General features: G+C 37.4%; 2 protein-coding genes across 2 annotated transcripts; one reads left to right on the top strand and one right to left on the bottom strand.

Moving 5' to 3' along the window:
• The first annotated feature begins 584 nt into the window (after positions 1 to 584).
• Positions 585 to 5,807, top strand: LOC143715048 (uncharacterized). The gene is made up of 6 exons (XM_077206649.1): positions 585 to 1,038; positions 1,140 to 1,273; positions 1,666 to 1,813; positions 2,600 to 2,848; positions 2,924 to 3,185; positions 3,264 to 5,807. The coding sequence occupies exons 1-6, from the start codon at positions 677 to 679 to the stop codon at positions 3,459 to 3,461; spliced, it is 1,353 nt and encodes a 450-aa protein (XP_077062764.1). The 5' UTR covers positions 585 to 676; the 3' UTR covers positions 3,462 to 5,807.
• Positions 4,307 to 9,917, bottom strand: LOC143715045 (uncharacterized). The gene is made up of 12 exons (XM_077206644.1): positions 9,657 to 9,917; positions 8,893 to 9,120; positions 8,546 to 8,781; positions 8,358 to 8,461; positions 7,650 to 8,221; positions 7,256 to 7,459; positions 7,043 to 7,129; positions 6,515 to 6,768; positions 6,270 to 6,398; positions 6,043 to 6,183; positions 5,175 to 5,286; positions 4,307 to 4,600 (listed from the first exon to the last, which is right to left on the bottom strand). The coding sequence occupies exons 1-12, from the start codon at positions 9,772 to 9,774 to the stop codon at positions 4,380 to 4,382; spliced, it is 2,406 nt and encodes an 801-aa protein (XP_077062759.1). The 5' UTR covers positions 9,775 to 9,917; the 3' UTR covers positions 4,307 to 4,379.
• Positions 9,918 to 13,467: the final 3,550 nt, after the last annotated feature.

Raw genomic sequence — 13,467 nt, 5'->3', positions numbered from 1 at the left:
TCCAGTCTCTTTAGGCTATACTGCATTAGTTTATCGTGAGACTCTTTGTCAGGTGCAAGGATGATGATTTCATGTTAAATGTTCTCAGCTCTTTTAGTGCCAGACAGAACAGTGGCTATATGGTTTATCCAAATCTGCTCTCCTTTCACTATGTTGCATTCACATTATCTGATCTCTACCTATGGAATGATATTCCGGACATTATTCAAAAGGAATTGCAAATTGTATTTGCAATTGCGTTTTCGATTTGTGGACGCATAAAATGTGACATAATCCAAACGCAATTGCAAATCGCGCATTACCGTTTGCATTTTCGTTTAAGCGAACGCACACTGACTGCCAAATTTCAAATGAAAATGCAAAGTCCGTTTGCAACTGTGTTTCCCATGTCTTACGAGGTTTGTCTCCATTCCTATTTAAATAGTAATTTCAATTACCACGTCTGCTTTTTCACTTTCTCAGTGTCGCGTATGTAACCAGCCAAAACTCAAATGGAATCGCAATTCCCTTAGCGTTTGCATTTCCGATGCCTACACTGAAACCTGTCAATCAGTGTCGAGGGTGGGGTTATATGCTATGGGGCGTGTTTGTGTTGGGAAGTGACGTCACTCACAGTCGACGGTCAAGAGGTGATGCGCTGAACGGACTCCGATTTATTTATTTATTTATTTATTTAATGGAGGTAGTTGGTGAAATTGTGGAGGACCTTATGATGCTCGCGCAGCAAGTTGAAGATAGTACATCCTCTACTGATTTCCTCTTACTCAGAAGCCATTTAGTTTTGGATAAATTAAATGAGTTTGTGGCCTTGACCAACAGCAACATCAGTAATGTTGTCTTCGCCAACCTCAATGAAGTAGCTTACAGGCTTTTTGTGAAGGACAGGACAACTAAAGGACCAGGACGCCCTTTACTGGACATACCACAAGAGATGATCGAGTACTACGTGATATGTGGTTACTCATGTGTCCAGCTTGCGCGCCTGCTTGGAGTATCTGAGCGAACTATACGTAGAAGACTAGAACAGCATGGATTAAGGTACTTAATTTTAATACATTTGTATTAGTGAGAGAGGAAAAAGTGGAATGTACAAATAAATAACGAATATAAATATATTTATATTCCCCCCCATACCATAGGGCTAGAGATTTGTACTCTGATGTCACTGATGATGTATTAGACAACATTGTGGCAGAAATACAAAGACATTACCCAAACGCTGGGTACAGGATTATACATGGTCATCTTCGGGCCCAAGGTCTTCATATTCAGAGTAAGAACAATTTCATAATATTTTGAGTTTACACCTTTTGTCTTCAATACTTGTGTATACGAGCAAGAAGGTTGCTGGTCGCACACTGAATACAGTACAAATTGAAGTCTAGCAAAAAAAACAAAAAAATGTATTATAAGTTGCATCGTGCAAATTGCATGTGAATTAAAAAGCAAGCAAAAGTTTCAGCACACTGCTGTCTTCAGCATTGATTCAGTGTGCAGTCAGCAATTTGGCTGTTTTATATTAAAGGTTCGGGTTTTATTGGTTAAATGCTTAAATACCAGAATGTGGTGAATTTCTAGTAAATTACAGAATTAAAAACAAAACATTTAATTAGGTTTTAATTGATGTATTGAAATATATTGTGCATTTCTTTTTTTACTTTTAAGCTTCAAGGGTGCGCGAGTCTGTGCGAAGAGTCGATCCACTGGGAACTCAGCTGAGAGCATTAGCAATATGCACACGTCATCGCCGTCAATACTCTGTCTCAGGACCAAATGCAATGTGGCATATAGACGGAAACCACAAGCTAATAAGGTATTGGGAGTCTAAACTTAGGCAAATATACTATCTGTGCAATTATGAAACATTGAACAGGGTTTTTCCTGGGTGACAAATGATTTTGGGTGGTCTTAATCTACCGTAATACAATTTGTGCTTACATCAAAAGCAAATTAAGTAGAACAAGAGGCTCAAAACCTGGATATCTATGATTTACAAACCTTTCAGTCTTCCTCTGTAAAATATTTTCTGTTTTCATCCTCTGGCTGTAGGAAAAATCACCTGGCCTTCTTTGCCTTAATATTTTCAATACAATCATTAAGTAAAACAAGTTGGCCCTCACTTACCCAAGGCAGAGGAAACACATATTTTTTATATAGTCCTAACTGGTACAGACAAAATATTTTAATATAGTTCAGTTCAGTTTAATCATATTAGATATTCAGTGTTAAGTAAATCATAAATTACTTCCATAAAGGTTGCTTATGCTAAAAAAAAAATTGTTTTAATACTTTTGCTCTGTCATCCAGCAGATAGCACCAGTAAACAGATCCCCACCATGCTATCCAGTACAAACTTTTGTAATGTTTGGTTTTGTAAATGTAAAACATATAACAATACAAATATTGGAAGAAAAATAGCATGGAAGGGGATGTTTTAAAAATGGATGTCTGAATTTGCTCAAGTGATAAGAAATTTCATTTGGATAGCCACCTAATAATTTAAATGCAGGAAAAAACCCTGACATGGGAGGATAGAGGTGGTAAGAGAGGGGATCATAAAACGTAATGTTTCATTTTATGTATCTGATTTCTTATTTAGGTGGAGGTTCGTCATTCATGGAGGCATTGACGGCTTTAGCCGCTTAATCGTTTACCTAAGTGCTGCGACAAACAACCGGGCATCAACTGTTGTTGACAGTTTTATTGGAGCAGTTCAGAAGTTTGGACTCCCCTCTCGAGTGCGCTCAGACAAGGGCTTGGAGAACATTGAAGTGGCACACTTCATGGTGGCACATAGGGGAGAGAACCGCAACTCACACATAACTGGAAGAAGTGTCCACAATCAAAGGTGCTTGGTGTGGGTGGGAAAAAAAAGTTACATAGATTTAATTTCAATAAAATTGTTGTACTGTTGTCTCTGTAGGATTGAAAGGTTATGGAGGGATGTCTATGAACAGGTCTTAGACCTGTTTTACTGCCTGTTCTATGGAATGGAGAGTGAGAGTTTGCTGGATCCAGATAATGAGGTGCACCTATATGCACTACACTGGATTTTCCTGCCTCAGTTGCAAAGGCATCTTAATCTGTTCCAGGAGGCTTGGAATAACCACAAATTAAGGACCACGGGTAGCCAATCCCCTCTACAGTTGTGGACAACATTTCAAACTACTGATGATCCAGACCAGGTATATGTAGATATGACAGTTTGGGATGTAATGTTTGTCATTTTTTAAAATGGAATTTTTGCTTTTTTTTGTTGCAAGGCGAGTGATGACTTCGGAATAGACTGGGAGGGACCATGCAGTAATGAAATGGAGGGAGTTGCAGTCCCACAAGCACTACTGCAGAGAGAGTTGACTGTTGCAGAGGTGGATACCTTACCCAGTCCTAATGTTCTTCTTACAGAAGCAGTGGATGCTTACTGTGAAACGGTGCTACAGCTAACTCGTTTATTTGGATAGATCAACTACTCACCCAAATATGCTTGCACAATGTCTTCATTCACAGAAGTGTGTGTCGGTGCTAGGTTTCACCCCTTCATGAGTGTTCTGAATTTGCGAAATTCAATAAAAATGCTGTCTGTTGCAGTTAAACCTGTGGATGTGTGTGCGGGCAACATGACATCATGACTTTGCGTAAACATACACGCCACTTTCAATTCAAGTGGCGTGTTATCTATACGCATTTTGTGCTATCCGCGTGTATGTCCACGCCGAAATCTTTTGCGTGTATGTCTACGCCATTAAATGTCCGAGTGATTCCGCGTGTATGTGTACGCCGTTAAATGTCCGAGCGAAACGAAGCAAAATCTATATCTACATCTGTGGAGCGATATTTCTTTTCCTAGGATGGTAGGAGAAGACTCATAAAATGGTATTAACCCCAGTGACGGGTAGGTTTAGGGACGGGGTTGGGGTAGGTCATATATTTATATATACATAATACAGTAATATAACGTTAAGTCAAAGGCGTTGATAAACACGCTGAAAAGCGATTATGCGTGTTGATAGCACGCCAAAAATGGAAATACGAATTGGCGTGTCATACATACGCCATTTCATGAGATCAGTCTGGTGCGGGAATGTTTGTTCCACTTTACATTTGTGGTGTAGTCCCAGGCTTTCATTTGTCAATTTGTTTAGATTGATGTGGGATTTATTAATTTTTCAATAAAATGAATAAACCCCACATCAAACAACAGTGGAATAAAAAAATAAAAATGTATACATACAGAACTAAATCAAACCCAGGTTTTTTGTGTTTAGACAAATAATGTAACAAGTCACTAAATTCCATGAAACTGAGAGAAAGGCAGCAATGTTTTTTTAATGAGGGTTTTAATGACCCCAAAGACAACATGAGGGTTTAAGAAATACATTTTAAACTAAACCAAAACCAAAGCTGTTGCTGGACACAGCTGCATTTAAATCAGCAGTGAATTCATCATAATGACTGTAATGCAGTGGGATTTTAAGTGTCTCCCTGCATGTTGAGGCAGTTGGCATTCTGACGTCAGGTGAGACTTCCACATACAGTTCCTGTGGTAGGCTTGTCCAGCCAACCCAAAACTCGACAAGATTTTTCAGCTCTTGTGGTGTACCTGTTTTTTTAATGTAGAATGTGTTAGTTTGTATGCTAATTAGAGATGCACCGATTGATCGGCTGGTGACCGGAATTGGCCGATTTTCACGTGATCGGCCATGACCGGTCTGGTCTGTCCAGCTATCCAGTCTGACATATGCCGATTTTATGCCGGTCAAAATGCACTCGGGCGGCGCATGATTAACATTGCGCAACAAGTGTTGCCCAAAATGCACAGAATTTGCATGTCTAGTGTTTTAACAAGAACTGGAGTAATCTATGTCAGAAATTAAAATGAAGACTTTATAGAAAATATTTATAGAAAATTTACCCATTTAAACTTGTTTATTATTCAGTTTGGGTAAAAGTATATGGTGTTTTATAAATAAATAAAATCGGAATCGACATAGAAAATTGTAATCGGTGCATCTCTAATGCTAATTGAATAAATGTGACTAACACTGACATGACATTTTCATATAAGACATCTTCATGTCTTCTTACAATGAAATAACCACACAAACCCTACCCAGCAAATTACATCTTAAAAATGCAATATTAAACGTGTACAAATACAGAATCAAAATGTGTACCTTGTTCAATGTATTGCCGGAAATAGGATGTGATTCTGCAGCATGTTTCCAGACTGAAATTCTCCTCATCATCACTGTCAGGGTTTGGCCATATTACTTTTTCCAGGATCATCTAGTATAATATCACAAAATAAAATGATGCAGTAGCTTAGCTATGAAGGTATTTTTGGTGCAAAACTTCTGAACGCCTGTGACAGTGGAATTTGTAGTTGTAGAGAATAGCCACACACGTGTATCAGTAAATTTGAAGTCACAGAGAGAAATGATTTAAGATTTGCAAACTTGTATACTTTTTTTTCTCTTCCACAAACACAACACAACAGTTACACCTTCTCAAATTCTTCATTGCAGGTGCACAAATCCTATTCTACAAATCACAAATTAAGAAACTCATACGCTCACATTTTTGCTACAGTTGCTGCAGTGAATATGGTGCAAAACGCATTTACACACCCGCATCAAAAAATGTGAAGTCACAGAGAAGTTCTGATTTCTTTTGATTATTTTAATTTCTTTATTCTTAACTGTTTTAATTATTCTTATTTCTTTTGATTTTTCTATGTAAAGCACTTTGAATTACCATTGTGTATGAAATGTGCTAAATAAATAAACTTGCCTTGCCTTAAATTATAATAGTATTTCACAATATTAGTTTTTACTGTATTTTTTATCAAATAAATGCAGCTGTGGCGAACAGAAGAGACCAATCGTACTAATCGTAATTATTCCAAAACATTTGACCAGTGTTTAAACCATGCTTTGTTAATAGAAGGAACTGTAGATTATGCATAATCATTACATAGAAGGATGTGTAAGTATATCTTAATATCTATTTGGAAATAGTCAATGGCACATGATGGTACATTACCTCTGCATCAATTGTCAGGGAAGATGAGCGTGGGAATAGGACTTCAATGAGAGAAGGTCGTTCTTTGACCATGCGGAAAACTCCAGTATCCTTCAGTCCTTTTTTCAACTGCTGCATCTGTTTCTCTCGCCGGCCAATGACCTGAAGTATTTAATTGTTGCAGTCTTTAATAAATAATTACAAAAATGGTTTAAAATAAAAATATGTTTTAAAAAGGTTAAACTTACAGCATGATGAAGAAGGCTTTGGGCTAGCCACAGTCTGTTTTCCACAGTGACCCGAGGCAGATCCCAACTGACAGCCAGGTCATTCACTTTTGCACGCTCATCATCAGAAAGTGTATTTGGTCTTTGAAGCTGTAATAAAATCAATGTTAGTAAAAAATATAAAAATCTAGTTCAATTATTTTCATTTTCAGTCATTTTTACTTGCACAAAACAATGATCAGAGGTAGGTTTTATGTTGTACATACCAGATGGACAATGTCAATTACATCTGTGTCAGGGCAATCTTCCAGTTCAATTATGATGGTCTCGTTCATTTGTCCAGTTATCATTCCAAACATAGCAGGGCTAAGTCCAGTCAATAAGGGACCACCATTAAGGAATGAATGGCCAATCATGCGTCCAACAATGCGGAACAGGTCACTATCCAGCAGAGTTCGGGAGGTTGATGGCACCAAATGGTCTTCTTGACCGATGAAAAATAAAGTTTTGCCACAGTTGTCTAAAGTGAGAAAAAATAACACTTTTTTTTTTAGGCTCAATACAAGTTCCAAGGTAACACATTTTTATAAGTTTTGTCATGTGTAATTCCATTTAAATAGATATTGCATCCAAAAAAATAGCAATTCTTTTAGAAATTACTCCAAACCAATCAATTTTCTCTTATGATAGAAACAGTCATAAATTGAAATCAAAGAGACAGAGTACTGAAAGAATGTGCATTTTGGCTAAACCATCCCTTTAATTACGTAATGTTTTAGATTACAATTACTTACCAAAATCTAGGGCAAACCCAAACTGCACACGTGAAATAACCTGGGATAGAAAGTAGCGTTTCACACCATCTCCAATTGCTGCATCGCCTGAGATAACGTAAAGAATATTAATATCTATGCAGTGTATCCACAATATTAAACATACAGTGATATTGCCATACAGATTGCTTGTATAAAATGTGTTCATATTTAAAGAAAACTATTAATTTTTACCCCTTAGTATGACGAAAAATGGACGAGCCCAGTTGCCAGGTTGAGATTTATAGAAAGTAAACATTTCTCTTTCTCTTTCCTGTGTACTGCTGCATAGGTTCAGTCCTGCAGTTAGACTTTCAGCAGATAAACTTTCAGCCCTTTCCAAAAGTCTCCTTCTGTATTGAAGTGCTGCCCGAAACAAGTTTGGCTCAACTTTCCACTCTGAGAAGAAAGGAAAAAAAAACAAAATTTTAAAACAAAAAAATAAATACAATTTAATAAAAACCTGGTAGGCACTATTCACAAGACCTTTGACATTGTCATATTTTGAGAGTTTTTTTCTAGCTATGCTCTGATATAGAGAAAATAACCTTATTGTTGTACAGATTGCAGGAAACATCAACTAAATCACCTTCATTGTCACTGTCCCTCGCTTCTCTACTTTGATCAATTTCCTGTCTGATGTTGCTGCTGCTGAAGGTTTGCTGTCTGCTGCTGCTAGCTATTTCTTCGTTGCTGCTGCTGAAGGTTTGCTGTCTGCTGCTGCTAGCTATTTCTTCGTTGCTGCTGCTGAAGGTTTGCTGTCTGCTGCTGCAAGGTATTTCTTCATTGCTGCTGCTGAAGGTTTGCTGTCTGCTGCTGCTAGCTATTTCTTCGTTGCTGCTGCTGAAGGTTTGCTGTCTGCTGCTGCTAGCTATTTCTTCGTTGCTGCTGCTGAAGGTTTGCTGTCTGCTGCTGCTAGCTATTTCTTCGTTGCTGCTGCTGAAGGTTTGCTGTCTGCTGCTGCTAGCTATTTCTTCGTTGCTGCTGCTGAAAGTTTGCTGTCTGCTGCTGCTAGCTATTTCTTCATTGCTGCTGCTGAAGGTTTGCTGTCTGCTGCTGCTAGCTATTTCTTCGTTGCTGCTTCTAGCTAATTCCTCAATGCTGTCTCTAGGTGATTCCTCGCTGCTGCTTTGGGGGATTTGGCATGCCCCTCCCTCCAACCTGATTTGTTAAAAAAGGAAATGCAAAATAAATGTAGAAAAAAGGAAGGTAGAACTCTATAAAATAATAAAAACTCTATTATACTTAGTATTTTTTAACATTCTATTGTTTAGAAAGTTTTCCATGCATCACTTACATTTCACATTGGTCGACATGTTTCTGCATTTCAGCAACATAAATTTTTACTTGGCAGTACAAACAAGGTACTTGTGGCCCTTGTCCTGATTTTCCCTCTGAGTACTTGTCCATGTAAACAAACAAAAAAGTCAGACATGGCAAATCTTAACAGCCATTTTCAATGCTTTATTTATGCAGTTTACATACCTCCAAGCTTAGATCTTTCTGAAGAGGTCTGATGAAAATCATGCTAACTCCTATGCCAAGGGCACTGCTGCTCAAGTACTCTGCCGAGTATCCTTCGTCAGGACAAGGGATTATCTCCAATGACTTTGAGCGGGTAGCACCTCGAGTCTTAAGAAGTTCATAGCCTCCAGCATCTCTGAGCTTCGGAAACTGTTTATAGAGGTAATCTGTAAAATCCTCTGGCTGACAATATTTATCTGAAAGGCAAGCAAAATGTGTACAGCATGTCTTTTAAAAAATAAAATAGACACGTTTAGAAAACGAAAATAGATTACGTAGAAACGTAATTCTACAATGTTACAAGTTACCTGGGAAAACAATTTTTTTCCCCCCCAGATCAGCTTTCTCCAGCTTCAGCTTCTCAGATGGGTTTGGAATCTCACAGTCTCTTCTTTTAGGCAAGCAAAAAAATCTGTGGGTGTATGTTATCGTCTTCGGTTTCTTTGCTGGCAGAGCTGAACTGCATGACCTCTTCCGTATACCCACTCGTGATTGTGCATATGGGGCAAACAACCTGCTCACTTCACTACGTGCACCTTGGAAACATTTTAAAGGAAGAAAATAACTTTAATTTTTGAACACAGTAAATATTTTTGCAAAAATAACAATGTATGTTAAATAACCCAGCTGTCAAACATTCTTATGAGACACGTGTTCGGTTATATTATTATCAATTTTGTTTAACAGAGTTTGGGCATGAATTTAAGTTATTGATGTTTCTGATTACGAGAAGCAAAGCATGTCTGGTGGTCTCATTTACACAGTTCCCTCCATAGAAAGAAGAAAGCAGGATTTGTATTTGTAAATGTATTATAACAGAATAATCAGGTAGGAACACATTAATACATGACAACTGGTGTTCAGTAGCAATTTGAAATACTTTTGCTACTAGCAAATACACAACGTGTAGCCTATATGCACGCCAATTTTGGGACCTTTATAGCCAGCTTCAAAATCCCGACCGGACACATTTTACAGGTCCGAGAAAGATATATGGTTATTGGTCAAGTAGGCTATATATTATGCGCATTAGATCATTAAATATTATATAAATAAAATAACGAATCCTCACCCTGAACGTCAGTTGTGCGTATCATCGCAGGTGAAGGAGCACTCGATGGAGACACTGATGTTGATTGTTCCAGAGCTGCGGCCGCCTCTCGCAGCAGCTGAGAGATTGACTTCTCCATTACAAGTCTAAATGAAAATTGCACATAAAAAAGGCCCGATCTTCTGATCAAATTTTTTACGTACAACCATTTAACGCATGGCCCGCCAACCCGCCAAACCGCCAAACGCGATCGACTGTGAGTTACGTCACTTCCCGCCAAACGTGGTCGACTCTGAGTGACGTCACTTCCCAACACAAACACGCCCCATAGCATATAACCCCACCCTCGACACTGATTGACAGGTTTCAGTGTAGGCATCGGAAATGCAAACGCTAAGGGAATTGCGATTCCATTTGAGTTTTGGCTGGTTACATACGCGACACTGAGAAAGTGAAAAAGCAGACGTGGTAATTGAAATTACTATTTAAATAGGAATGGAGACAAACCTCGTAAGACATGGGAAACACAGTTGCAAACGGACTTTGCATTTTCATTTGAAATTTGGCAGTCAGTGTGCGTTCGCTTAAACGAAAATGCAAACGGTAATGCGCGATTTGCAATTGCGTTTGGATTATGTCACATTTTATGCGTCCACAAATCGAAAACGCAATTGCAAATACAATTTGCAATTCCTTTTGAATAATGTCCGGAATATCATTCCATAGGTAGAGATCAGATAATGTGAATGCAACATAGTGAAAGGAGAGCAGATTTGGATAAACCATATAGCCACTGTTCTGTCTGGCACTAAAAGAGCTGAGAACATTTAACATGAAATCATCATCCTTGCACCTGACAAAGAGTCTCACGATAAACTAATGCAGTATAGCCTAAAGAGACTGGAAATCTGCGGTTTGACAGAGTGCGGAAAAATGACAGTTTAACATGGATGTTTATTGTCACAGAAAGGCATGGACCTAACGGAAGAGAGATTGAGAACCATGGTGGGAACTATATAAAATCACTTGAGATTACTACGGTCACTCAAAATAAAAATAACCCATTTTTGAAGTTATTTGTGAACAAATTATGTTTGTGTTAACGTGGAAGTGATGGACATTTTTAAACAATTTAAATCAAGGACAGGTTTTTAGTTTGGTCTTTATAATAAATAATCTTTTTAGTTTATGTATTTTTTTTGTTTTCGGGAAAAGAAATACCGGTATCATAAACTTCATCAGATGACAGAAATAAGGAAGAAAAAAACTTGGGAGAAACCAGGCTCAGACGGGGGATCAGTCGTCCTCTGGCCAAAGCCTATCTGACATGGTGCGCATTCATAACTGCGTTAATCCATCCCTGGTGACAGTATATGGCATTTTCCTATGGTTTAAACAAAAATACCGCAGCAAAAACAACTGTACTAACTAATATCAATTTCAAACATTATTAAAGACAAGTAAACAGTAATAAAATAAGAGCAAATAAATTAGCAATAGCACAAATAAATAAAAACTGAACAAAGTTCAGGTACAGAAAGTATAATCAAATGTAAAATAAACACTGCACAGTTTTCTTTTTATAAATATAATATAGATTAATCCTTAATTGAAGATACAAAAATTATTCAGTCAACATCAGTGAGTGATTTTCTTTTTCTTTGTTCTTTGATTAACGTTAATAACAGACTGCAGAAGGTTTATTAAGCTGCTCTCACTTCAAGACCTAGTGCAGGATCCAATATACTGTTACTAGGGATGCACCTAATAAATATACTGGCCCTGAACCAAAAATTCCGGATGCACTTGAAAAAAACTTGAAAAACATGATACGTTTTCTTTCTCAACTGTTTATATTCACTTAAGACAAAATCGACTGATGGTCTCTTTAAAGGGACATTGTGTAGGAATTTCTCCCCTCTAGCGGTGAAATTGTATTTTGCATTCAAACGAATTGTGCTCTCCAGCGCCTTTTTCAAATGCGTGTTGCATCTACGGTAGCTGTTATGTACCAAAAAGCTATGACAGGATGTCTTCTAATTCATGAATTACTGACAGATAAATTAACACATTTCTCTATTAGTTTAAATCAATTGGATTAAATCTTTTCTCAGTGCTAGGCAGCAATGTGTATCGATAAATAATGTATCATCTCCCTTACGAGCATGCACTATGGGTGTGCCGCAGGGTTCTATATTAGGGCCCTTGTTGGTTTCCCTTTATATTAATGATTTTCCGTCTGTGTGTAGTGATGCTAAAATGGTAATGTATTCTGATGACACAGTGGTGTATATTCATGGTAAAACTGTTAAGGATGTTGCCCGAAAGCTTACTGAGGATATGAAAAAGATTTCCATTTGGTTAAAAGATTCTCATTTAACTTTGAATGTTGACAAAACGGTTTCTATGTTTTTCACAAACTGTCATAAGTTCTCATTATGTAAAACTGAACCAAAAATCATTATTGAGAGACAGGAAATGTTAAGGGTTCACCAAATTAAATATTTAGAAGTCATACTTGACCCAAATTTAAATTTTAAAAAACATATTAAAAAGATTACAAACACGCTAAAACTTAATATTGTCACGTATTTAGTTCTGTGTTTTGTCTTTGGGTTCATGTTTAGTGGTCATGTGTTAGTCTTGTGGGTTTGTTATGTTTCTTGGTTAATTGTTCCCTGAGTGTTAATAGTCTTTCCAGCTGTTTCTCATTAACCACACCCTCTCGTTATCATGTTAGCTTATTTAAGCCTGTGTTTCTTGTGTAGTCTTTGTGAGTGCTTAATGTTTGTTAGCTGGTTGTTCTGTCCTGACTTTGTTTCTTGTACCTGAGTTTACGTTTCTGTAGTTTGAGTTTGTATGTTTGATAAATGCTGCAAATGGATCCTATTCTCTTGTTCACTTCAACCGGCCTTGACAAATATAGCACATTTTAGATATATTAGGAACTCTTTGACCACAGAGGCATCCAATTTATATCTAAATGCGATGATAATTCCGCTCTTTCGATATTGCATAACGAGTTGGTCACAGGCATGTAAAACAGCATTAAGGCCTCTGGAATCATTGTATAAAAGCTCTCTTAAGGTTCATGACAAGAAATCTCGATTATTTCACCATTGTCATATTCTTAAAAAACATAGTATATTAGGTTTTGACAACATATTTATATATTCAAACATCTGTCTTTTGTTTAAGATAATAAATGGAATAAAGTTTATTTCACTCAGCTCAGAAATTACAACAAGAGTCACTCGGTCGATTGTTCGTGGCGAGTGTAGGATTCCTCAGTGTAAAACAGCCCTTGGCAGCTCAGCTTTCTCATGTGTGGCCATCAGACAATGGAATAAGTTGCCAACAGAATTGACCACATGTGTAAATTTTAATTTTTTTTCACATCGGGCCAAGAAATGGCTACTTTCAAAATAAACATGTTTACATAATGTATTGTAATTGATGTGTATGTGAGAGTCTATAATGTATTTTTAATATGTGTATTTATTGACATCAGCCTGCCCAGGGACTAAAGGTGGAAATTAGCACAAGTGCTGCAACCTGGTAAAATGCATCTCTCCTTTCTAAGGTTAATCTATATTTTGCATTGTCCCTGTCCAAAAAAAAAAAAAAAAAAAAAAAAAACTGTTTCCTTCGGGTGAACAGGTTTGTTATTTCAAACAAAATGCAATGAATTACTGACTGATTTGCCGGGGCAGTGACAATAAGCGCCCCTCACTGCTCTGAACTGCTCCTCCGTTTCTGCTCCGTTTCTGGACAATAATATTGTCCAATAATATAGTCATAATATAGTCACATAATGTTCAAAAGGGACCAT

Source organism: Siphateles boraxobius, unplaced genomic scaffold (genome assembly GCF_051911475.1).
Source record: "Siphateles boraxobius isolate OS27281-9 unplaced genomic scaffold, OSU_SipBor_1 56, whole genome shotgun sequence".
Classification (NCBI taxonomy): Eukaryota; Metazoa; Chordata; class Actinopteri; order Cypriniformes; family Leuciscidae; genus Siphateles; species Siphateles boraxobius.
This window is presented reverse-complemented; position numbering and strand designations above follow the sequence as displayed.